Source organism: Agelaius phoeniceus, chromosome 6 (assembly GCF_051311805.1).
Source record: "Agelaius phoeniceus isolate bAgePho1 chromosome 6, bAgePho1.hap1, whole genome shotgun sequence".
NCBI lineage: Eukaryota > Metazoa > Chordata > Aves > Passeriformes > Icteridae > Agelaius > Agelaius phoeniceus.
This window is the reverse complement of record NC_135270.1, coordinates 13,431,014-13,457,537: the sequence shown is the minus strand read 5'-3', so window position 1 is coordinate 13,457,537 and position 26,524 is coordinate 13,431,014. Positions and strand designations below refer to the sequence as shown.

The 26,524-nt window shown below is 43.3% G+C and overlaps 1 protein-coding gene across 1 annotated transcript in view; it reads left to right on the top strand.

The window, feature by feature from the left end:
* Positions 1 to 482: 482 nt before the first annotated feature.
* RRAS2 (RAS related 2) overlaps positions 483 to 26,524 on the top strand; it is a 42,181-nt gene continuing 16,139 nt past the window's right edge. The window contains exon 1 of the mRNA XM_054634553.2: positions 483 to 831. Coding sequence (XP_054490528.1) covers positions 727 to 831 — 105 coding nt within the window. The 5' untranslated portion in view covers positions 483 to 726. The remainder of the gene's footprint in view (positions 832 to 26,524) is intronic.

The following is a 26,524-nucleotide window of genomic DNA, read 5'->3' as shown; positions in this document are numbered from 1 at the left end:
CTTTTTCCCATTTTTCCCTCTTGGTAGGAAGCGACAGTAGCGACCCTCGGGCTTGAAACCTCCCCGCGCCTTGGCTCTGCATCTGTGCGCCCGGTGACCAGCACGTCCCTCCCATCCCGTGGGCATCCAGAGCCTCATTAATGTTGATGAGCCACTCAGACGGGCGCCCCACCAAAGCCCACGGGGACATCGCTAATTACCTCCGCGGCGCGCTGTCTGCCGGGGGGGCGGAGGGGACACCCGGGGGCCGCCACCGCCCGCGCCACACAAACACCGCGGCGTGCCGGTGCCGCGGGACGGGCCTCCCTCATGCATATGCAACAGCTCATTAGCATGGCGATGAGCGGGCCCCGCCCCCTGCGGCCGTTTGTACGGCGGCTCCCCGCTGGCCCCGCCCCCCGCGGATATACCACGCTCATTAGCATGCAGATAAGAGAAGCCCCGCCCCCTCATTAGCATGGCGGTGCGCGGGCCCCGCCCCCGGCGGCCATTAGTGCCGCGGCGCCCTGGCTGCGGGGGCGGGCGGTGCTGCGCGCTCCGCTCGGCTCCGTTCGGCGCTGCCGCACCGCACGGCGGGGCGGGCGCTGCTGCTGCCGGCGCTCGGCGGGGCCTGCGGCTGCTCAGCCCCGGCGGCACGAGGAGGAGCGGGAGGAGAGCGCCGGAGAGAGAGAGGCAGGCGTCGGACCCCGCGGCGGCGCTGCCGCGATCGCCCCGCTCGGCTCCCCCATGGCCGCGGGCTGCAGGGACGGCCCGGGGCAGGAGAAGTACCGGCTGGTGGTGGTGGGCGGCGGCGGCGTGGGCAAGTCGGCGCTCACCATCCAGTTCATCCAGGTGAGGGGCCGCGGCGCCGGGGGGAAGCGCTGCTCTCGCCGGGGCCTGGGCGCTGCCCGGCGCGGGGGGGCCGGGGCCGGAGCCGGCGCGGCGGGCGGCAGCTCCCGGCGGCGCCGTGGGATGCTGCCGGCGGGACAGCGGGAAGCCCGGGGCGGGGAGCCGGCGGCGTGACCTTGAGGGGCTCGGGGCTGCTGCGAGCCCTCGGGAAGGTTCTGGAGGGCGGGCGGGAAGGGGCGGCCGCCGCCCCCGGCCCGCCGGGCGCCGCCGCCGGGTGGGGTCGGCTGGCCGGGCGCGCTGGGCTCCGGGGCGCCGCGGCGCTGGGGACCGGCGGCTCCGGTGTCGCGGGCGGGGTCCGGCCCCGCGCTCCGCCCGGGAAGCGGCAGGCGCGGCCGGGGAGCGGTGACACTCGGCGTCCGGCTCCGAAATAGCTGCCCCGGGCTGAGCATCTTGGGCTAGGCCGGCGAGGGGCCGGGAAGCTGCCGCCGCTCCCCCCGAGAGCAGGGGTGTTTGCGGCGGGGCACGCCGTGCGAGCTGGGACCGGCCAGCGCCCACCAAGCCTCGGAGCGCCTGCTGTTCAACTTGTAGACAATTGAACTTTCTCGTCTATTCGTTTTCAGTAAAAACCACGCCAGAATAGCGATACAAAGGGTGCGCGTCAGTGTTACGAGGAAGATCCCTTTTTAGTGTTTGCCACGAATTCAGCCGTACCTCCTTTACTTATTTTCAGCCCCTGCCCTGTTGCTGTTAGCATTTCTCCCTCTGTTTATGGTGGTAGGAAGAGACAACTACTGGCGTTCTGCTTGCTGCTGTTGCTGACGGCAGAGCAGCAAATCTGGAGAGCATGGCTTCTTGTTTGTTTTCTTTTATTCCACTGTGGAGAGCCGGTCATGCTCTGCCTACCCCTAAGATGAGCTGCTTGACAGCGGGGCAGACTTGTCTTTTAATGCTTGGGGCGGTGATGTTCTCCACTAATATTTTGTTAGAGCAAAATAGGTGTTGGGTGGTCTGATAGGAAATAGACCATTTCTTTATTTCAGTCGGGTTTTTCATTCACATATGCATCCATGTGTTCATTAGCTCAACTACTCTGTTAAGAATTTAACCACCAGCTCTGCAGCATAGACTAACTAACTATATAGAAAACATTACTTTGAATTTTTGGGTGAGTACGGGATGCTGGAATGCTTACAAGATGCAGTATTATACGGAATATTAAAAGAGTGGACCCTTTGGGAGAATTAGTTCTTTGGAACTAGTTTAGTTTGACTGGTATTTTTTGAGGTGTATTGTACAGGTGTCTTTTGTCAGATGTGTAGATGGCTGGTCAGCTCCTGGTAAAACACTGGCTGGTGGGTCTGTTTGGAGGTGATGGGGCAGGAATAACTGCAGTGCTCCCAGTGTGTGGATTGAATTCCTCACTGCTTGTGTATGGAGATGATTAAACCCTGGGTTTTCTGCAGCTGGTTTAGGGTGCCGTTCACTGCTGCTCTAGATGGTGTTGCCTGTGTCTCGCTGTGGCAGTCATGTGTGCAGCTGGATATGGCTTCAGTCTTGGGAAATGTTGCCCAAGGGATTTCTGGATTGAGGCAGCTTTGAGGGCTTTGGGATAACTTTACTTTCTCAACAAAAAAGCTGTAATTTCTACTAAAGATGTAAGAAGGAAAGAAAGGGAAGTTCATACTTGATGCCTTTGTATAGCCATCTTTTTAAATAGCAGTAAGGTTCTGCTGAGTACTGGATAGCTTCAATATTTGACTACTTGTAGAAATTAATTCTTTAACCTAACAGTTTGAGCTTTTATTAAATATAGATATAAATTTTGGGCAAAGTGCTATGACTGACACTTGTCTTTTAGCAAATATCTGCAGAAGAGGAAACCGTGTCTGTTTTGCCACGTATAAGGATCTTTTCAAATTAACAGCAGAAAAATAAACAGTTCACTTTGAAGGAGTGTTGAGGAGCAGCACTGTAGTGTTAAGCTGACACATTGAGGGTGAATTCTTCAAAACAACTTATTGTCAGTTTGCATTAAGCTATCTCCATCTTCTTGCCCTCTCGGCAGCTTTATCCTGAGATAAAATCTTGCCACTACAAAGTGAAGTTTAGCAGAAAATTCAGCCTTAAAAAACCCCCAAACAACCCAAAACAAAACCAAACAAAAATAGCTGGGAAATAATGACCTGGACAGTACTTCAGGTACCTTAGGAGAAGAGTTTTGTGTTCTTTCTGTGCTTGCTGTGTGGTTTTGGACAATAAGAGATGAGGCTTGCTGTACTATTTATATCCTACAGCGTCTTCCTGAGCTCTTAAAGCTGTGATGTTATCAAGTGTGTGCTTTGCCATGCAGGCACCTGGGTAGTTTCTGTACAGCAGTGTGTTGCCAAATACGTTGTTTGTCTTTTAAGGCTGCACAGAAACTGCTCCAAGTTGTTTTAAAATTGATTACAAGCAAGTCACGTGCTTCATTTTTGGAATTTCTTAGGATTAAGTGACAAACGTGTAGTGGCCTTCACTAAAACATGGATCAGTACTAGCTTTTGCTGCATGACAGATCCTGATGTCAGTGGAGGATTTAAATTCTTTTTTGCTTCTTTATTGCTTGTGTTTAAAACAAGGCTGTCACCAACTGAAGCTTAAAAAGGAAAGCTTTTCCCTTCTTACTACTAGCAAGTATTTCTATACTTGCTATTGCTTTCCTTTTTAATTTTCAGTAAATCAGTACTCAAGTGCAGCTTTTACTTTGGTGCTGATTGTTTTCCAGTAAATGAGACTTTTGTGGTGATAGGATATCATGAGGAAGCATGTGCTGCAATTTACCTTATATCTTTGAAAGACAACAGGGGATTCATACTTGAAAATGGGAGAACTCTTCCTTGATTTCAGATAAAACAAAGAGAAACATGAGAAAGTGAGGATGTAAGAAGAACCAGTTAATCTTCTTTCTCTTGCCAGCTTTCTGGGATGTCTGCACAGCTCATCCTTCCCTGCCTTGTTTAGATGATGGAGGGAAAGCAGAGAGCATTCATTCCTGCAGGAGCAGCAGTGGCTGAGGTTAGGGCAGTGCAGAGTGCTCCTGTGCTTGCTGTCCTGTGTGTGAGAGTACAATTCCTGCTGATTGTTGTGCCTCAGTCTGGCCTGAAACAGCAAGGTGTTTCTAAGGAGGCTGAGTGAGCAAACCCATCTCATACAAGGGAAACTCTCTGGTGTCCTGAGTTCAGCCTCACTGTGCTAATTAGGGCAGTGCAGGAGTGAGTGAGGTGTAACTGGTCACTTGTGTATAACTGCCTGGGCTCACCTCTCAGACATTCATCTGACACCTTGGAGTAACTTTAGAGTACAAATTAGCAGATCAAAGCTTTCAGTGATTAATGAGTAGCGTGTTCCTCAAAATTCTTCCTCTAGGGAGGTACACACAGCTCGATATTGCTGTTGGTGGGCCAGGATTTCATCCTGGAAATATCAGATCATTTCCTTTAAATCAGGATATGATAGATGAATTTACTGCTGTCGAGCCTGTGCACTGGTAAGACAGGAAGTGAAGATGTTTTAATTGTGGAGGAGAGTTAATGGGATGTTGCAGCTATAAACTCTAAGAAAGCAGCAGTGAATGATAGTTCAGCATTACACCACAGCATTTTGTAAAAGGCTAAGTGGTAGAACTAAGCATTCCTTCTGTTATTGAAAACATACACAAATAATCCATCATGCTCACATCCCAAGAGGCAGAAAACTTTTAAAATGCATTGCAGTCAGTTAACTGGCCTCTTAGCAGGCTGAGGTATTTGGGAGTATGAGCTGTGCAGAGCACACAGCTGTTGCCACAATAGCTTTTCTCCAGCTGTCATGCAGAGGTCTGTCACAAAATACCCCACATTCCCTTGTAACTCAGCCCTTTGTAATATTCAGGTTTCCTTGCTCAAAGGGAATACAGCCTAGTAACTACCTAATCACCCTCTGATTTTTTTTTATCCTGCAGTTGCCATTTACTTTATGCTTTTTTTTCCTTTTTTTTGTGAAACTGAACAAATATAGCTAGTTTTAGCAGTATGCAGCAAGAAAGCCACTAATATTTTATTCTCTCAAGTCTTCTGTGCAAAATACTGTCTATTTTTTATCAGAATTGACAAATTTTTGTCGTGGTGCTTTCTCCTCTTTGTAAAATGATGGCTTTTGTTTTGTGACAATGACATGTATAGTTTTGCATACTGAGTAGGCTTTGGTGATTTGTATGAATGTATCAGCTAATAAATGTCACTTGATCCTTGAGATGATATTGAATGGCTGTAGTTCAGTGTGGCTGAGTTGAGCTTAGTTTGTCAGTCAGCTTAATGTTACCTGTGGAAGGCATGAACATGTTTGAAACTGCTAAAACACTTAACATGATACAAAATCTATGTAGGGCTTCAGTGTTTGGGGCTTTTTTTATTTGTTTACTGATTTCATGCTGTATTTACAAGCTCAAATCTTGCTGCCAAGTTTGTAAAAGAAAATACTTTTCCCACTGCCCTTAAGTTCTGATTGGAGCTGAGCTTACTGTTCCACTCACTAGTGAGTAAAGTGAGTTGGATGTAGATTTTTGACTCCTGAATTTTAATACCAGACACTTTTTCTGAAAGTAGGCATATGACTTGCAGATGGATGGGTGAGCAGTTGTTCAGGCTTTTTTTCCCCTTTTTCTTTTCCTTTTCCAAGCTGCTACTTTCACAGGACTGTTCCCATTAACTAGCAATAAACCCAAAGGTGGGTTATCTCAAAGTGTCTTTTATCTCTGAAATAGCTGTTGGGCAACAAAACGGCTTGTTCTGAATTTTATGCTCTACATATGAATTCCAAGCTCCAAAATAGAGTAGTAAAGTAGATTGAAAAGCAACAACTGAACGTGCAGCTGGTGTTGGAGCCAGCGCGCTGGGTGTTTGACAGACCCTGATGTCTTGGTGCCCCACTTCCCTGGGCTGGACTTGGGATGTGCAAATCCCTCCACAGTTTCTGGGTATTCTGACTAACCCTCGGTGACCGTCAGAAAATGCTCTTGGAGTAAGCACTCAGGCAAATTAAGGGAATAAGATGCCACGGATTCCAGACTGCAGATTCACGCAGGGCTACGCTGGGACTGGTATGCTCACACTGAGATAAAGCCTGGGGCCTCCTTGCACTAACTCAAGGTGACAAAATACGGTTCAGGAGCAACTGATTGTCGACATCTGTTGAGGTTAAAGGTGGGAAATAAAAATCCTAATCAAAACAAAGGATTTGTGATGCAGTCACCTGGAATAATAAGGGCTGCTCGTCACCCCTCTTGTGAAACTCGAACCGCTCTGCTCCTTGCTTCCTGCTGCACTGCTACCAAGCCAAAGTCTGGGCTCGCTCTGGTTACAGATCTACAGCCTGGGAATGCAGTAGATGACTTCAGGCTTGCCTTGCAGGCAAGCAGGAACCCTCAGGCTGCATGTGAGTGTTGCAGTATAGCCAGCAGTGGCATAATGAATCCTGTTACCCGGCACTCATGCCTCGTACTAGTGCACACACAGGGTAGAGCTGAGCTGCGTTCAAAGGCTGCCATAAATTCGGAGCAGTGCTGAAGTTCTGAGATACTCACCGTTCTGGTTTTGAGTGATTTACAGATTTTTTTCCAAAGTGACATTCCTTTGGGATAACCTAACCCGTGTGGCAGTCCGAGAGCACCTTTCTGTGCGCTAGCTCCTAGCAGCGGTTGCTTGTATAGCAAGTAAATATTGACGTACCTTTTGGTTATCAGGTCGTCTTCTACTGCCACTTGCACAAGGAGTGCTGGCACAGTTTCCCAGCTCTCTGCCTGGCATGGCCTTTGCACTCCCAGGGATGAATAGGCAGCCGCTGGCCTCTCGCCCTGAGCCTCCTTCCCGTACTAGAGGGAGAGGCTCCTGCCTCTGGTTTTGGCTGGAGCTCTGAATTCCAGTGCTCAGTAGTGGTGGTGGAGGGTGGCTCTTATAAGTAGGGCCCTTATATTCCAAGAGTTTGGAAGGGCCTAAATGGCTGATGTTTGTATACCTTGTGCAACCTGTTCACACTTACCGAAAGCATTCCCGGCACTGCAGATGTTGTGACTGAACTCCTTGAAGTGTCCAAAGATAAATACCAGCTTCGTGAAGTGGAATGTAGCAGACTTCTGGCTGGCTGGTAGGAAACTGGGTTTGCTGCAGACCTTCCCAAATTAGTCAGTCTGCAGGTCTAGACTGGTGTGACACAAGCAGAGAGCTTCTCCCTTTGTTCCAACAATTCAGGTGGCTTAACTGCACTGGTTTGGTAGTCTTGTCTTCAATTATGGTCAAAAAGCACTGTTAAAGGAAAATGGAACCAGAGAAATGCACCACTTCTTGTTCTAGTTCAAGAAGTATGTAAAACCAACATTAAAACAGAAGTCATGCATGTAATTGGTACTTTTAATTTTTTTTAAACTTGTTGCTGTGCATAGGACACGTCCAAAGGTTTCTGGGTGCAGCTTTGAACAACCAAGACAAACTCTTACTGTGAGGAGTAGGAGGGAACCAGATTGGAAAGTTTAATTGCAAATAATGCACTTAGGGGATGTTGGCCTCCAAGTACAAAGCTGTACAAAGTTGCTGGAGTTCTGTTTTGAAATTCTAAGAGAGCAGTGGTAGCCTGCTATTACAAATTTCTAGTTAGATCCCAAGTAAGTTATTTCTGTCTGGACAGTGAGTGAGACCATTTCTGTTCACCTTGAACTGTATCCTTCTTTATGAAGACATGCTCTGACTGAACAATTTTTTTCTTGTCTCTTTTTTGTCTTTTCTTTGCTATTTTGTGTGCTCTGTCTTATGGCTCAAGTGTGGTTGCAGCTTGGGTTTGGGATAGGGCATGAAATGGGAGCAGGTAACACAAAAGAAAATATTTCTTTCCTCTCTTATAACTTAATTACTTAAAGCAGATGGCAGACAAGGGATGTTTGCTTAATATGCTTGCTTTGTTTTTTCTTACTTTTTTTTTCACCACGCATATACTTAAGCTGGTCGCATCCCAGTGTGTGAAGCTCATGATACACAGTGGTGCTTCTGCATGGAGCTTTGGTGAGGTTGAAATTACTTCTTTGTAGATTGCTTGCTTTCACTGGGTTGTTTTTAAGAGGGTTGTCTGGGCTGCTGTGCCTGGACTGTTCTTGGTTAAGCTAAAGAAGGTCACATATTCACGTTTGAACTGCTTGATCTTGAGACTAATCAAGCATTGTGTGCAAGGGCTGTTGTTACAGCGAGGCTGGGGATTCTGATCTGCTGCTGGAATGGGAAGGGCTGGAGAACTTGGACTTATGCAGAGCCTCAAACCTGACTGAGTGAGGGCTGCTGAGGAGGACTGTGTGCACTTCTCTAGTTGCATGGGGAAATGCCATAAACTCTGCTCGCAGAGGGAGATCCTGTTGGATGATGGAGTTCATAGTGAATCTTTGTAACACACAAATGTGCTCATGCTAAATCTCACAAAGGACTAAAGAGGAGAAGGTGCCTCTGGAAGAGGCTTGTGTGGAGCTCTCCAGGAGTGTGGTTGGTAAGTGAGGGCTGCATATGTGACCACGAGGGCTGTGCTGGTGCAGATGGGGATCTGGAGGGCCTTGAGAGCGAGGGCAAGTTGATTGTTTGCTTTTTAGAAGGGACTGGCAGAGGGGAGGCACTAGGCTGGGGAAATGTTTTTGTTCTTCAAGCCTTAAGAAAGAGGGCTTTGCTGTAGCTGAAAGCTGAATTTGGTAAGCTAGTACTACAAGTAAGGAAAAATGTTCAGAGGGTCCCCGTGCTGCCACAGCAGTTTGCCATTACAGCTATTTACTCCCTCCAGTGCACCGAAACTCTGCAAGCCATCGGAGTTAAAAATAACCAGGGAATGTTTTTACCCAGGATCAGTTACCCTGTCTGGTTCACTGTGCAGCTCTGCAAACAACTTCATCTGGCAGTCGAGCTCATTTAAGCAGGCCTGCACCACCTTCTCAGTTGTGAGCAGAAAGTGAAGTGTAGTTTTCGGTGAATCCAGATAGGAATGAGTTCAGGAGATAGGAATGTATGCAGAAGGGCACTATTAAAGATAGCATAAAGTGCTGGCTGTGGGACCAGCGTGCTTTAATAATTAACTAGATGTTAGCACTGACACGTAAAAATGGTGCAGTTGAAGAAAAAAATTAGTGTAACACTCACAAGCGAAGTGCTCCACAAAGATCTTTATTCAGGGGACCTCTGAGAAGTGTTATTTCTCAGCAGATTAGCTGTGGGTACACACATTAATAACTATCAAATGTGTCACTTTCCTCAAGTCTTCTAAGCCAGAAAATAAACTTGAGCTTCCACACAACTTAACAGCAAATTATTCTTCCAGTCCTGTTCAGAGTATTCTGTAACTGTAGTGATACACTGTTGAGTCACCAGTTATATTTGCTAGGAAAAGAAATTTTTAAATCACTCTTGTTACCATTTTGAGTTTTCCTGACAAAACGAACAACTTAGCTCATATTGCAGGCATCTTCAGTATTCCTCATTTAAGCAGACCTAAATCTATAAACCTGCAAGCAAATCTGAGTGTTTTGCTTCATATGTGGTAAGTAGACCATGAAATGGTAGGATGCCAGTGATAAATCTGTGTGAAAAATCTGGCATCTTTGGGTAGAAAAATGATCTACTAAATTTCTTCTGTTATTAGACTTGTTCTATGCAGGGAAAATAAGTGGGATTACAGTAATATGCACTGCTTGAGGTAGGGAGTTACTTAACTTTGTGTTCATAATATTTCTGTGTTTCTCCCTCCTTTTAAGAAGGTGCTTTATGATCATGTTAAAAGGTACCTGTCTATAATATACTTGAAGAAGTGCTGCCAGCTCTACTAAAGAAGCCTACAGTGCTTTCCTCTACTAGCTCACACTCACAAGCCTTCATTAGCAAAACCCAATAAAGTAATGGGGATGTATTTAACTGCATTCTGGCTTTGCATGACCCAGTATTACTGAGAATGCAATAATGCGTGTATTTTAACTTTGCTTTGCAATTTCAGTTCCAGCTTAGGATTTTTTTCCCAGCAGCTTGTGTTTGAAGTCCTCCAGAAACAGAGCATCTTTTCCTTTGCATCCTATTCTCCTGCCCCTTCTCAGACCCCAAACTATGTTACCTGAATCTTGGCCATGTCCTGAGAGGTTACCAAGGTGCACCCATATGCACTGTATCACTTTGATTTTCCTTAAACTGATGTTCCCCCTCCTTGAGAAGCAGGTTTGCCTCCTGATGGGACTTCTCAAAGCATCATGGATGGAGGTGATATCCTCCTGTGCTCAGCAGCACTCCTGCAGTGTTGCAGCAAATTCTGAAGCTTTTTTTTCTGATGGGTGTATGCCATGATAAGCATTTCCCAGACCCTCCAATTTAAAAGTGAACCTGTGAGGACAAGATCCTTCTTAGCACATCAGCAAAGTTAACCAACTGTGCCTTGTCTTGCCATCTGAGAATATTTAAAGGAGAACTTTTTAACTGTGGAGATAATCTTCTTTCTGTCTCTGTAGGGGCTTTAAGAGGGATGTTTGTGGTGGGGATTTTCTTGTTTCTGGAAATAAATTGTTCTGTGGCACCCAGTGGACCAACCACTTTGAATGTCCTGCCTTGCTGCTTTTATTGCTGGCTCTTAGCATGTTGTCACCAAGCCACAGTGCTGTTATCTACTTAAGCTTTGGTTTGGAGTCTTGTGCTTCCAGCTCTTTTGAGTCAGTTTAACTGCTTCTCCAGCTGTTGAGACAATATTATTTTATGTTGTACAAGTGATACTACCAACTGAAGGAGTGCTAAACCTTAAAGCTCTTGTCTGGTTTGATTGCTACAATAACTGCACGTTTAAGCTGCATGCCACACCTGGAATACAGGAGGTTTAATTCCCTGGGGGCACTCCAGAATCATCAAGAAATTATCAGAAGGGAGTCAGGCTGCTCACTGTAACTTCTTGAGCATGATTTTAGCATTAAATTTTACATGAAAACCAGACCTTCTGCTGTAATGTAATTTAAGATGCTCCTGCTTCTAGCAATTACGTGGTTTGTAACTTGCTCTGTCATACCGTGTCAGCCCCAGGGTGATGCTGTAGAAAGGCTCACAAACATCCAGGTAGAACTGGGAGAATTCTCTGTAGCTCCTGGGGACCAACAGAGCCATGGTGGGACCCTGGTGCAGGCAGGGTGGGTGGGACAGGCAGCTGCTTCTGCAGCAGATGAACCACAGGAGATGATGTGGCTGCAGCCTTGTGCAATGGGGGGAAGCTGAGCCGTTCTGGGGTGCAGGCTGACACTTAGGGGGTGGCTCTTCCTCTTGCAGAGGGCACAAGGAAGGGTGGTGAAATGCCCCCTGTGTGAAATCCTGATGAGCAAGTCCTGCTCTCAGAAAAGAGGGTGTTCAGCTGAAGCCTCTCAGAGGTCAGATTGTGTCAGAGCAGCTAATGGAGCAAGAGGTTTGGTTTCCTTCAGGTTCAGCTTGTAATGTCAGGGCAGCTGTTCAGATTTTGAGGTGTGGTCTTCTGGCTGATGCAGCTGCTGTGGGAGCCTGCACATCTCTGAGACTGCCTGGCAGTGGGTTTGCTCTTTGATCTGTCCTGAGAACATTGCTTAGTGCAAGGAGACGTTTTAAACAGAGTGCTTCACTTTCATCAAGGATGTTTAAAACCTGAGGCATTTCTGAATTCCTGTATCTGTGACCTAAATCTACTAACTATAGAAAATGTTTTGTCTCATGTGGAGTTTCTGCTTTGTTTCTATCTTGCTGGAGCAGTACACCCAAATCTATTGCTGCAGACACCTCAACTTCTTTGAATTTAAAAAAGACACTTGAAAGATCAGCTTTTGAAGTAGCTAAAGAACTGTTTTTCTTTAGCTGTCTAGAAGTTTTTGCACCATTAGAATGGATGTAGTGTCTATCTGGTAACTGGCAGATTTGACAAATTATTTTTGTCAAACTATTTTTAGTCATGTATATCCTACAAAAGTTGACAAAATTCACTAGCATTTGTAAATTTGAAACTGCCCAGTGCCTCTGCTGGTGGGAAAAGAGCCTCAGATCCGAAGAAGTCGACTTCCTTGTCCCATTATCTGCCTTCTGCCCAGTAGGTTACATTCCACACATTTTTAATAGTGGCTTCCCCTCCTCCTTAGCTGCTTTGACTTGTTTTGTGGGAGGACTTGAATATTTCAACTGACACACCAGAGGTTTTCTCCCAAAAAAGGAAACTGATAATAAAGTTGTTCACTTAGGGAAGATTTTGAAAATAATCGAGTCTGTCCTGATCTGGATGTCTGTTGAAATTGTGACCTGGGGTTTTGAAATCCAATTGAATTGAGGATTTTGCTCAAGATTTGAGGTTTTTGTTTGTTTGTTGGGGGTTTTTTTTTGTTGTCGTTCAAGAGCTAAAATTGCACCTTGAAATTCAATCTTCTGTGCATTTCTTCAGTTTACAAATACTCTGAAAAAAATAAACAAAAGCCTTGCATCTCTTGAGCTGATCTCCTGAAAAAGATACTGGATGCCTGCCTGCATGAGGCAAGGTGGTGATCTGGAAGAATTTGTTCAGGGTGATTTCAGAAGATGAATAATTTAAACTGCAGCCACTTGCTTCAGACTAGATAATTGAGGCTGGATTTTCTAACAGCTTATGTTCAAACTTTAAAAATTCCCTGCAGCTCATGTACTTTAGGTAGCTGTTTTGTACTTGAGTTAATCCCATGCCAGTTGAGTAGCGTGAGAAATTTAAAAGTATCTCAGCTTTTCCCCTGTGCTGGGAGTTATGAGCTGCTGCTGTGACTGCCCAGCATAATTCACCTGGTTATTTATCATCTCTTTGTAACTTCTTCCTTGAATGGATTGTCTCTCCTCAATGCAGAAAACACATGATAGACACAGGGAAAGGACTCGTGCTGCTTGATTCTCCTGGACAAAACCCCATGTTCTGTTCCTGCTGACTAAACATCTCCAAGTTGGAGCACTGACTTTTGTCAGCTTCCAGGCTGTGCTTTGAAGTGTGAGCTGCTGCAGAGGAACAGCTGCCATTGCCATTCCCAGGAAGATTTCCCCAGATTTGTTTTTATGTCTTCAGGATCTGACGGTCATTTCCTAAACCTGAAGCATGTAGGCTGTCAGTGCCAAAACTTACTTGAAGAGGTCTTTGTTATAACTCTGCTTTCCTGGTTAAAAAAAAAGAAAAAAAACAAACAAAAACCCAACAAATATATATATATATGTATGGATGAGAACCAGCAGTGCATTAGTGGGCTTTGATTCTGTCCCACATGTTTGTAACACATACGGTCTCTCCAGGCAGCTTTGAGTTTTGGTCATTATGAAAGGTTGAGTTTAACACATGCACAGGAAATGAGTCTTCTAAGACTTATGACTTAAATTAAAATACTTTCTAATGCTGGAAGAAAGCTCAAAAGAGAAACTACTTGCCTTTAATTGGTAGCATCCAGCCTGTCTTTGTAAATAACATCAGCTTTGCAGCCTGTTAAAGGCTGGCAGAGCTGTGTGGTGCTAATGCTGTGATCAGAGGGATGTTCACACTCTGCTACATCCAAGTTAAGTACCAAGTAGATAAGGTCTGCTGAAGGGTTCCTGGACTGCCTGTCCCGAGGCTTCACCTGTGATTACTGGAAATCTAAATACTCCATTATTCTGAGTGTGATGAAGTTGAAAAACCTGTTTCTAATCTATAAAAATTGAGAGAAACTAATGTACTTTCCTGTGGTTTCTGGTGCAGAAGGCTGTCTGCCTGTGCATTCCACACTCTGTTTTCTCTTCACTGAATGCCTGAACCACAAGATCTCTGCTTAGTAGAATATGGGAGCGGAAATGGCAGTAAGGTTTTTTAAAAACAAAAAAAAGCCAAGAAAAAAACCCCCTCCGATCAAACCCAGTGCATTCTAAAGCTGCTTTGTGTAAGTAAACAAATTGAAGGTCTTTGCATACTGCTCACACAGTTTGAGATGGCATTTGCTGTACTGCTGCCTCTTTATACCTTTAAATGAAACATTTGCAGGAGTTCTTTGCTCAAGCAAGCAATCAAATAATGATGCTCTCTACTTACTTGACACGATACTTCATTATGTGTGCCTGTCAGACCAGGAGAGAATGTTGCACGTTGCAATTTGCATTCAGATGTTGCTCTGTAGATCAATTTCCTAATGAAAACAAGTGGCTTTAGATGATGGAGTGTGTTCTTGCCTTCAGGGCAGGATGCTTTAAGCTGTCCTCCCTACTAGATGTATGGTAAAGTCACTTTTGCACGTGCTGTTAAGGTGTTTGTAGCAGGTTAGCAGAGGTTAGAGTTAGTAAAAGTACACATGTAGTGAGTCTGGTTGGTTTGCTATAGTCCCTTACTTCTGTACATGTTCTGAACTGGGCTTGGGCAATTTATTTCTTGTTAGCTACTCTTTTGCTGTCAGAGGGAACTTGCTTGCAGAGAGAACAACTTGAATTTTGTTTGTTTTTGTTTGTGGATTTTATATTTGCTGCATTTCATGTTACAGAAGCTCTTGGGTTGCCTTCTTTCTTTGCATGGGGTAGCAAGGCCTTTTTGTGCTGTCCCTTCTGCACTCTGGAATCAGCCTCTGCAGGACTATTGGCTCCAGAAATAAAGTGAGGAATGGAGGGATTGCTTTGGAGAGGACTAAAAAGCAAGTGAGAGCAGCAAAGAGTTGCATTTCAGGAGTACTGGCTCCCCTCCTGGAAAGTCTTATAGGTCCTGTCAAGCTGAAGGACTGTAAACTAGCATTGTGTGGCCGATTATGGCATGTAAGTATCATTTGTCATGTTGAGATGATTAACAAAAAGGATCTTCCTTGGAAGATGGTCCTAGGCTGTGGAGAAATCTAATCCTTTCTGTGCTGTTTGTGGAATCCATAAAAGTATCCTCTTTTCTGAGCTTGCTATATGCCTAAAGAATATTGGTCTAACATGGGTTTCAAAGGCAAAATATTTTAGTAATAAACAAATCAGAGTTACTTTTTTGGCAGTGGCTGTTCACAGTGTCTATCCTGAAGAAGGTAGCTTGCTTCACTGAAGACTTGTTACAAGTTAGTAACATAAAATCAGAGGGGAGATAGCAGCTGCTAGTGGAACCCACTTGTCTGAAGTGGAGAAATACAACTAGCATGATTAAATTATTTTTCATCAGCCCTTGTCCTTCTTCCCTTTGATCATCCTTGTAGGTGGCTTAGACAATGTGTTTACTGATTCTTTTTATGAGCTATATTCATCTGATGTGCACCTCTGTTTTCCAGATAATAATGCTTTTCTCCTCAACTGATATCTGTAATAGAATAATGTATAGAGAAGTCAGCCTGTATCTTCTAATGCAAATGAAGTAAAAATCATGTGGTCTGGCTGCCCTGTGCAGGCTGGCTTGTAAGTTTAGAAAACAAGTTTATTTGAGAATTTATGTAAATTCTTTGTAAGAATGAGTGCACACGGGGCAGAAGGGAAATCACCTTGCTGGAAACCCCCGAAGCAGATCTTGACTATATGCTGTTACTGAACTGAAGTATCTGAATTTGAACCCTTAGTTTCTAAGCTCACACCTTCAACACTCTAAAAATCCCAAAGTCTGCCAGTCTTCATGAGGTGGTGATGATAAACTGGTCAGTGTGAATATGCTGTAGGAGAAAAAGAAATTCTTTGCATTTTTAGTGGTGTGCCTTCCTTATTTTCCCTTAAATCTTGAAAGCCTGCTAAAATACTAGATTGTTTTATTCAGAACAGGAGTAGCAGGAGAGGAAGAAAGGAATTTTTTCTATTCAAGTGCAATTTGTTTGAAGAGTTATTTTTGAAGGTTTGTGTGGACCTACCTGGGTGACTCCAAAGATTTAGCTCTTAGGAAATGGTGACAGAAAACTGGGCTCAAATCTGTTTAAATAAGCACATAAAGTTACATTTTTGCAAAAGGATGAGGAAAATGGTTTGTTTACCTGAATGGAGCTGAGATGCATTGTGTGTAGTCTGATGGTGCTACTAGTTGGGAGGGAGCAAAAAAAGCAAAGCATGTGCATAGAGCTATATCCCTCAGCCAAAGGTCTTTCCTTTCTGTTGATGGTTGGTCTGCTAAGCCTTGGGATTCCATACCATAGAGATACCATCTTGTCAGGATTTGTATACCTGCAGCATAGATGGTGTCCCAGAGTTTTTTAATATGAGGTGAAGAGCAAGGAAAGGGTACAGAAAGTTTCTGTATTCAGTGGGGGTTTGCATGCACTTGTCTCACATTCTATAGATGCATTTAGTATTTTTCACAGTTTGCTGCTGTACTGTAGGAAGAGCATTCTGATGTTAAAGCCCCGTTTGCTGTATTAATCTGCTTGCCCAATTTCTTAAGGAAAGCTGTGTTTACAAGCTTTAGATGACAGAACCAAGAGTGGAGAATGACTGTCTGAGGGTCCAGGTGTGGCTGGGTTGGTGTATGGAGCACTTGTGCTTCAAACAGGGAATTACAATACCATTGTTTCATGAGAAAAGGTCTGGGTTCAGCCTGAGCATCCAGCTCTGGAAGGAAATCAGGCACTGTTTCCCTTCAGCAGTTTGTGTGCTTCTGAATGGGAAGTGTTTGCTCTTAATTTGATCTTTAATCTCCTCTTCCCCTTGGAGGAACTTCACTCACAAATGGGTAGAGAACTATTTTGGAACCCACTCTAATGTACTGCTAAGTAGGATGTTGGAGAAGAAAATGCTAAACAGATTTTCAGTCATCCTAAGATCTGTGTGACTCTAGAAAATGCTTGTAGCTCAAGCTGTGAATTTCTGAAATAACTCTGGATTGCCTGTAGAGGTGGTGTTTGATACAAATCATGTTTTTTTATCTGTTACTTAGAATCAGCTCCACCATGGGGACTGATGGCGCTCAGTGCGAAATTGCTCCAATCTTTCATTTGCCTTCTTTACTGCTACCATAAATGGCCATAGTGTAAAAACATTAGTTGACTGTGTGTGGTGTTAGATTGTGTAGCACCTCAGCTGAATGTTTGCTTGCAGTTTCTTGATGTGGTTCATCATAGATGTGGCTTTTTGACGCGTGAAAGTAGGTGTTTGCAAGTAAAACTAGTTTGTGGCGTGAAGTAGATCTTAACATCAGAACAGGTCTCCCAACATGCACCTTGAGTGTGCTGTGTCTCTGGGTTTTAGTGGAATAAGAATGCTCCCTTACAGCAGATGTTTGGCTTTTTTGCTTTAGTTGTGAAAGCATGTGGTTTAGGGTTAATTATATTCTCACTGGGGTAGGACAATCCTTGCTTTTAAGATATACATGCTCTAAAAGTGTGACAGCCAGGATTAACATCCAGTGGGGTGGGTCCTCCAACTCAAAAAGTCATGTGAAATATTCATCTAACAATCACAGAATCAGTTAGGCTGGAAAAGACCTCTGAGGTCATCAGATCCAACCTTTGACTGATCACCACCACATTACCTAGGCCATGGCAGAAGGGGCCTCATCCAGTCTTTTCTTGAACATTCTTAACGTCAATGCCACAGATATTAATTAATGTCAGTTATCTCCATCTTTTTCTATTCCATGCAGTGTCTGTGATAATTTAAAGTGAAAAATAAACTCCCTCTGAGATTTCTACGTGTTTCCCTGCCCTGTGAGTGGGGTGGTGCTGACTAAGAGTGGTACTACACCCGCAGGTGCACAGGGGAAGGGGAAGAAACACTGTGGTTGGTTTTAGTACAACCACATGTTTTGCTGGTAAATAAGGTTTTTTTTAGATGGAAATCATTGCTTGCTGAAATTTGTAGACTGACTACTAAGGGCAAAAGCATTTTAAATCAAATTTAAGGACATAAATGTGTATTCATTTGACAGTCCTTTGACATCTGAAGTTGCTGAGGCTGAGAATTCTGGCACTGCTTAAGAGCATTTTAATTGTGCTTACTGGGACTTTAGGATCTCTTCCTTTTCCCTGTAGATCCACTAACAAGCTAATTTAGCAAGACAGTGCTTATAACCAGTTCTGTGCTATGAAATTGTACTCATGTCAGGATCAGCAATGGTAAAACCACTCTGTAGTTTCTGGTTAGGGGAATTTGACTGTGTGCACATTTCCCTCTATGTGAGTTGTGACAATATTGGTCACATTGTGCTTTTAAAGTCTCGACTAATTGGGAAGATAATGCTACTCAAGCACTTCCCTCTGTCAAGCTCCCTAGTGAATATTCCAGTTGTGAGTGATCTGGCTTCGTGTCTGCTGCGCTGCTGGGGTGGGCCTGTGTGTGGAGCTTGCTTGGTGGAACAAAAGGGTGGCCATCCATGCATCTTCTGCCAGGAAAGCATCCTCTGCCCAGACAGCATCTCCCTCTTGCTTTTCTGTGGTTCTGATGTTGCTGGGACTTCATGCACACTGTAAAATAACAGCTCAGGAAAAAGAGGTACTGCCCTGTTTGATACTCTTCAGCTGAGTATAAGCGAGTGTGGATTCTGAAGGAGGGGCACAGAAAATGTTAGGGCTGCACACAGGCTTCATGTGTCACTGTGCAAATGTGTTGATTTAAAAGTGATCTCACTGAGTAACCTTGTGCCACCGAGGTGCAGGGGCTGGAGATGCTGCAGGACAGCATGTTTGGGTTGACTTGTGGGACACTGATGCAAAACATGGAGTGGAGCCATAAATTCTGTCTTCCCAACCATGAATCTGGTGGTTTGGGTTTCCTTGTTGGTTTTATTTATATTTAGGATAAAACTCTCTTTTACCTCTTGTATTTCTTCTAAGAACTTAAGCTGTCTGCCTGTAATGTAGAAGTTCCAGCAGACATGGCTTTGCTTCTGAAGAGTCAGAAATGAAGTGCTACACAGCCTGTTGTAAACAATCCTCATGTGCTGTACTGTGCCTCAGCCACTTGATGAGAAAACCAGGCTGAGCTACGCTGTTGTCAGATGGGAAGGAGTAATAACCTTTGATCTTGAAATCTGCTGCTGCTGGTAGTGAGAGAGACTATGAAGACATTCTTCAAGGACATTAAGATTAAACTTCTCTGTGAGCACTGATTAGGCTGGAAAGGAAAGCATTGTACTCCCCTGGTATCTGTGATGGAAAATACTCTGCATTGCTGTTTTCCAGAGTGGTTTGTCCAGCTGAAACTTTGTTTCAGTTACACCGGTCTGCACTGCGGGCTCTTGCACCCCTTGTATTTGATTTCTAAGCTTTTGTTCTTCCAGAAACCTGGAATTTTGAGGTTAGTGATATTAATTTGAACAATTATTTCTGAAACAGTAGTGTCCACATCTGTGAGACCAGCCTCTGTTTAATAAACTTGTGCTTTCTGACAGGCATCACACCTCATCCTGATCTCAGGTCAGCCTGCGTCACTGAAATATCTGTGCTGGGGATCTCCCTGCTCTCATGGGGTAGGATTTCTTCATCTTGCCCCAAAGGGGGAGTGACTTACCACATTGCTTTGCTAAGTTCAGTTTACAATGGCTAAATCTGGGTTCTTTTTCTTCCCATCTGTCAGAATCAGACCTGTTGAACGCTGAGCCCAAGCAGTGGGACAAAACAAAGGCTTTAGTGCCAGGAAGGTCTGAACACTCTGTCCCTAGTGAGAAAAGGCTTACGCAGCCTGCCCCACCTTGGAAGAGATCCCCTTCCTTCCTTTCCACTCTCACAATCAGGTGCATTAACCTGACACCTTAGGTTAGAGCCACCATAAAAACACCCTTAAGATTTTTGTTGTTTGGCTCTCAATCCCAAACTGAGGTTGTGAGCGCTTCTCTTTGATGTGTCTGGGTTAAAAATCAGATGGTGAAATTTGAATCTCTTGAAAAACTTCACTTGGCAGAGGGGCCATGAAGGTTGTGGAGCTTTTTGCTGGTTTGGGAGTGAGTGGTGTGAAGTGCTTTGTTCTGCCTCCTGGTCCCCGTGGGAGCCTGTGTGCTGGCCTGGCTCAGAGCAGCCAAATCTGCAAGTACACATCACATGGAAAAAAACACCTATTGACCAGTGCAAGTTCTCCTTCTTTCTGAGGTTTTGCTGCTTAGTCACAAACTTCTGAGAAATGCTTTCAGGTGGAGGAAAGCACGTTTTCATCTTAAAATACAGTGTGATTGACTGATATGGATGTGCAAAAAACCCCTGGCTACTGAGCTGCTGGGCCTGCATCATGGGACCAGTGGGCCTTAGGTTCATCAGCCTGGCTTTCATGGCCTGCCACTGTGGTGTGTGGGAAACTTTAGAAATTGATGTGTTAAAAGTGTGTGTTGAGTATGGTTTTGCTGTTGGAGTTTTTAGCATGAATTTCTTGTTGATGGCTTGCCACCTGCAAGCTGTTCAGACACCCTTTTCTAAAGGAAAGTTACCCAGTGTGTTTTTATTTTAATTAATTTTGCAGCAGATCTTACCATTATAATATATGCACCGTGCAGCCTCTGATGCTTGCACTCCTGAATGAGTAACACACTTTGAAGGAGTCCATTATTTCATGGGTAGGACGCCAATTATTTAATTATCATTTAAAATTGTCATGCTCCAGAATAACTGCTATGTGTTTCACTGAGTTGGGTGAGGATCTGGGGGGAAGGTTAGTAATTATTAGCCTTGCTAATGAAAATAGATGGCTAAATAACACTCACACACAGCTGTAATTTCAGCATTCCTGACACTTCTGGTTATGACACTTTCCAAACTTAAAGATAATAGTAATTGTCTGTAGTCTGCAAAATTAGTCTAGACTGTCTAATCTAAGGCCAAAAGGTTGGAGTTGAATAAATATGTAATTTGGGCAAATAAAGCTGTTAGAGCTGTGCTTATCTTGAAGCAATAGTTCTTATTAGATAGAAGTGCTATTTTATAGCTTTTTCCTAAATAATTAGCTTTTAATGATCAGTCAACAAATCTTTGAAAAATAAAGCACTCCAGATTTTGCTAATGAAATTGAGTATTATTATGTTGGATATTGTCCAAGCTGGTGTTCAGAAATTCCATGGAATTTACTGGTAACAGAAAAAACCCTACAGGACAGGAACTAGTACATTGCTATCAATGTCTACAATCATCTGGCAGTGTAAATAAAATGTGTTAGTGAGTCTGAAAGAGTCACTTCAAGGTTTTTGTTTCCCAGCAGAACAAGTGGTATCATCAGAACTTCTGGAAGCTTTCATTCTTTGGGTTCAGTCCCTGTTTGGCATTTACATATTTGAGCAATTTGTGTATTAATAAAGTAATTGAATGTATTGAAGTTGGGTCAAAAGGTGTCTCTTGGTGATATTATGTGAACTTTATTAAGGTGCCTGGACATATAAATGTGGTTTGCATGGCTAGTATTTATTTGGATGAGGGATTGTTATAATTTTTATTTGGCAACTTTCTGATCTCTGGATCATCCTGAAGGCAGCAGGGAATTAGAGTGGAGTGTCAGGACTGGGGATGGTAAAACCTCCCTCTTTCACTAGGAATTTGCTGTAGTTTAATTGTAGAATGAAATACTATTTTATAAATATTTAATCCTGGCTTGAGTCATTCTAGAAAACTGTAGGCTCTGGGATTAGTGGGCCAGTCAACCTGATTGTATCTCCATGTTAAACAAATGCTTTAAGAGGAAGAATGTGGAGAATTTACCTTCCTCAGGCTTCCTACCTGACTCTTCCTGATGAATGGAGTCAGAATAAGAAAGGTGTTCACTTCAGAAAGTTTTGATCTTAGTTTGCTATGGAGTCCCAGGGATCAAATATTTTCAGGTATTTAAAATTTGAAATAGGGGTTAGAGTTGCTGGAGTGCAGCTTTGTTTCACTGGCTTTTTGGGCTAGAAAAACTTCTTGCTTTAATTAATTTAATTAATGTAATTGTCTGGCTCCAAATGTCCATAACCTAAGCTAGACAATCTGAAAAGTCCAAGTTGATCAGAGTTATGAAGTGGCTTCTTTGTTAATAGACTGGAAATGCCCTGAACATGGGTCTCCTTGGAGCCATTGAACTGAAGTCTGTTTCTGACTGTGGTACTGTTACATCTAAATTACAGAAGTGAAGAGAGATTTTAATTGACTAAGTCTTCTCCAGTTACTTAGTTTATAAACCAAAATCTCTTAATTACACTGAGGTTGATTTGATAATGATTTCTTGTGTACGAGGAAAAAGTAATCTATGGCTTGCCTCACCAGGGGATTTTTGAAGCAACCTTACTTTCTCTTACAGCTGTAGTCTGGTTAAACACAGTCCTAAAATCAGATATGTACTTTAAAAAAAAAACATCACTGCTTTCTTGAGAAAAACCTTGAGTTCACAGTGAAGAGCTTGTGTGAGCTGCTAGTTTGAAAGCCATCTAAACATGATAAAACTTTCTAGATGAAAAGATGGTGTGTCTTGAATGTTTTCAACATTCTTTGAATTGTGAGTGGTTAAGATGAGGGAGATGAAGCACCTGGTGGGTTCATAGTTCCTGCACATATTTACTTGAGAAACAAAAATGAAGTGAAATTAAATCAAGACTCAACTAAGCTTGCAGTATAGAATATGCTTTACAGTCAGACGTGTTTCAACTTGAGAAATTGCAGAGCTGCCTTCAAAGAACTCTGTAGGTGCTTACTGGCATTAAAGGGCATTAACTGAAGGCATTACAAAGAAGTCTTCTCAGACAGTGAAAGTGCACCTTCTCTGATCTTGAGCAATGAAAACTGCACCACTAGGAAGTACCAGAGAGGCCAAAGTTTAGTGCACATATTGCCTAAACCAGGGTGTCTGAGTGAGTGTGTTTGGTGTGGTTTGGTTTTTATAAGAGAATTATAAATTGGAGGGAAATGCTCACAGGGTGGTGAGCGGTTAATACCAAGTTGCTGGCCCATGGGGAGAGCTGTAAGCTGGGAACTGAAAGGAGGCCTAAGCACAGTGCAGATTCAGTTTGAGTTTAAAAGGTGGAAGCTGTCTTTAAAAAGTATCAATTTGCTGGTTTTTAAGGAAGTTAGTATTTTAAAAGATGTTCATGTGCACTGCAAAACATATATGAAAAGAAAACCCACTCTCATCAGTATTCACGTGATATTCATGTAGCCAGCACCCATAATTTGAATCATAGAATCCTTTAGATTGGAAAAGGCATTTAAGGCCTTTTGAGTTGAGACTGTACTGGCATCTGATGGTGTGTTTAAGCTTGGCAGTGTGCTAGCAAAAGGGCACATCATTTTTCAGAAAAATAGTTTTAACGATTATTCTTGAACTGTTCATTCAAGAATGAATATTCCGGAATATTATTAATATTAATACTTTAATAATAATAATATTATATATCATCATATTGTAATACTTATATATAATATAAATATAATTACCTATAATATAAATAATATAATAATATTATTATTATATTATAATAATATTATTATATTAATAATATTATTACTAGTAATATTAATAATATTATTAATATTATTATTCTTTTTCAAGAAATTTTCTTGAAATTGAAATAATTCAATTCTATGATTTGAACATGCACTGAAAGGCTGTTTTGTCAAAGTGGCAAAGACCCTTTCTTTTCCCCAAGCAAATCTACTGTAGCTGGGTTTATTTTTTCCCCCCCACTGGATCTTGTAATTATCTCTTTAGCAGTTACAGTCTCGAGATTTCTACCTGTAAAGCCAAGCTATTTTGCCAGCCATGCCTTAAGTGCCAGGGAGAAAAAAAGGGGTGGGGTTGGAGTAAGTAAAGTTGCTTTATTTTAAGTAGCAGTTGGGGAAGGGCAAGAATTAGCAGACAGTTTTTTAGGCGTGTTGAAATGTGTAAGAGCTGATAGATGTTCCCTGTCAGTGCACAAAAGTTAGCTTGATTTCAGTCTTTCATATCCCTGAGTGTTGGTCCACTACGTGACTGCAGAATAAGCTGATACTCCAGAACCAATCTGGCTTTTAAATCTGTCACACAAGTCAGTCCTGCTTAACTGGGGATGAAATCTGAAATTTCCTAGCATACAGCTGTCTGGAGAAATATCATGGGAAATGAGTGTGTTAATGGATACAAAATCCAAGTGTTCATTTTGGAAATGCAAAAGTTAATGGTGCATAGACAGATTTATGTGTTAACATTCAAACTGAAGATACTTTACCTTCCATACACCTTCCCCCTTGCCCCCCATCCTAGCTCATCTTTTCCCCACACCTGTGAGGGATGCCAAACCAGTTTTGTTATTAGGTATTCTGGGTAGTGAGCAGAACAAAGCCCATACAGAAGAGAGCCATATTATATTTAGCTATGTGCCTAAAATATGCCCATGCACTGAACAGAGTTTTCTTAGGAGTTTTCTTTTTCTGATTTGCTCACTCAGTGTCCATGGAGGGAGAGGGACAGAAGAGTCTGTGGTGTGTAATAGGACTGACACTTTAAGTGTTTCCAGGATAAGCGCAGCTTTTGACAATTCTTGCATTGCACAAAAAATTTAAGAAGACTTACCTCTACTTAACCAAGTCAGGTGTTTATTTCTGTATCCTACTCTCTTCTGTCTTCCAGTTGTATGTTGGCAGGGGAGTAATCTAATGAATGTACTCTGAGGCTGCCATAGCTTGTACAACAACTTTGCATTTTCCATTATTATTTTCTTCTTTAGTAGAACTGTTAATGTTTGATTAAGCATGTGTTGTTTGGTATTATATATATGTGTGTTGTTATTTTTTCAGGAACAAATAAAAATTTTCAGCCTGTGTATAAATTTCCAAAGGGCTTAGCTTGTACATGTCTCATGTCATCTTGCTTTCACTATAGCTTCCTTCAGCTTAATCCTCTTCTGTCTTTGTGACTTCATGAAATGTTTCTCATCACTGGGTAATGGCAGTAATTGAAGTTACAAATGACATCTGTTTCCCTGGACAGCCATAACAATGCTGGCAGTACACATTAGGGCACTGGGAAGTCGTGCAAATTGAGGGAAGCATCATTGATTACTTGCAAGCACTGACTATCTTTTAATTTATATTTCTTGGAAGAAAGGAATGGGTGCTCTTACTGTTTGTATAATTAAAAGAAAGAACCTCTTAAAGATTTGTAGGAATATGGGATGATTGGATGATGACACACTTAGCCTTCTGTAGCATAAGGCAGTTTTCTAATCATTGTTTCTGTAGTCTGGCCTTTATCAGGATAATTCTAGACCTTTGGTCTCCTATTCTCCCAACATTCAACACCAAAATATTTGCCCTCATTCTGTAAATTATGCCAGCAAAGCCTGCTGAATGCAGTTTGTGTTTGAAGTGCTGCTGGGTTGCTGTGGGTACCTCCTGCAGTCCTTTTCTGGCACTGGTTTGGGCACTGCTCAAAACCTTTGCAGAGGTGGCAAACCTGTCATCAACCCCAACAGCATCCACCTCCTGCTTTTCCAGCACCAACCAATTAACCCTGTCTGGAAATACTGGGTCCTAGTGAAGCACCTGCTCCTGGGGAGGTGTGCGTTTGCTGTTGGAACAAGCTTGTCAGAGACTCTCTGATTAGTGGTGTGCTCTTAGTTTGTTTGGGTTTTTCTGTGACCCAAGTGCTTGGGGCTCTGTGAAATGCTAAATTTGTGTGTTTTGCTCTGTCTGTTCCTTTATTCTGGAATGCAGTCTGGGTTTATGTTTGCTTCTAGAAGTCAGGGTTTTTTTACTGCATGTTTTCCTTGTTTTCTAGCCAGCCAACTCATGTGCTCTGAAGGAATGACTTCTCCTTTGTGCTGTGAAAGGAGGTTCTTTTAATCCCTTGAGGTGCTGGGGCCCTGAGCTGCTGCTCTGCCTGATTGCCCCTGCTGCTGGGCAGGTTAGCTCTGGAGCGGGGCAGCACAGTGCTTGGGCAAGGTGACAGGTTACTGTCACCCATCCTCTAGCAACTTGCCTGTGGAGACATAGAACCTGTCTGCTTCCTCCTCCTCCAGAGACAGGAACATAGATTAGAACTCCTAGAAATGGTCTCTCACTTTCTTTGCAAGCTGGAGAAGGGCACAGTGTGTCACTGGGGTCACTTTAGTACGGACTTGGCTGCTCTGCCACTCTTAGGTAGAAGAGTTGATGGCACAGGCTATAAGATGTCATGGGCGGAAGGACAATGGAAGTTGCAAACTGCCTTATGGAGTCAGTCATTAGGTCTTAATTCATGGTCTGGGAAGGCTTTTATGGTGTAGCCAAGTACCTCAAAGAGAAAGGTGTCCACTTCTGGCCATGGCAGTGGAGCTCTGGTCTTAACCTGTGACACTGGCTTTGTCTATGGCTTGGAATGCATGCTGGAAATACTCATTTAAATGAAGAGAGCTTAGGTGTCTGTCTTTCTGGGTTAAATATTTCTGATGTGATCAGTGGGGTGTGTGGTAGGGCTGTGGCTGGTACTGCTACATACAACTGTATGTTGTATGCCCATGGTGAAGACCTGGCAGGGCAGGGGGTGAACTGGGCTTCACATTGGTTGAGTGGCTCAAGAGCAGGCATATTCTTGGTGAAGTGCAGGGGAAGTGAGGTAAAACCTAGAGAAGAGATGATAGTGTAAAAGGCAGGCAAAGGAGAGACTGCCAGAAGAAATTCTCTGTCAAGGAGCACGGCACAGGAATGTCTTGGGATCTTACATTTCAGGTATTTGGGAATGTATTCAAATCTAGAGTTGAAGCTTTGGTGTTGGTGGATGCTACACGTAGTCATTTTAAGTTCTAGCATAAAAATTATAACTAGGGAGGATTTTTGGGCTGTTTGCAATGCTCAAATTGCAGATGCTTATTTAAATCCAGA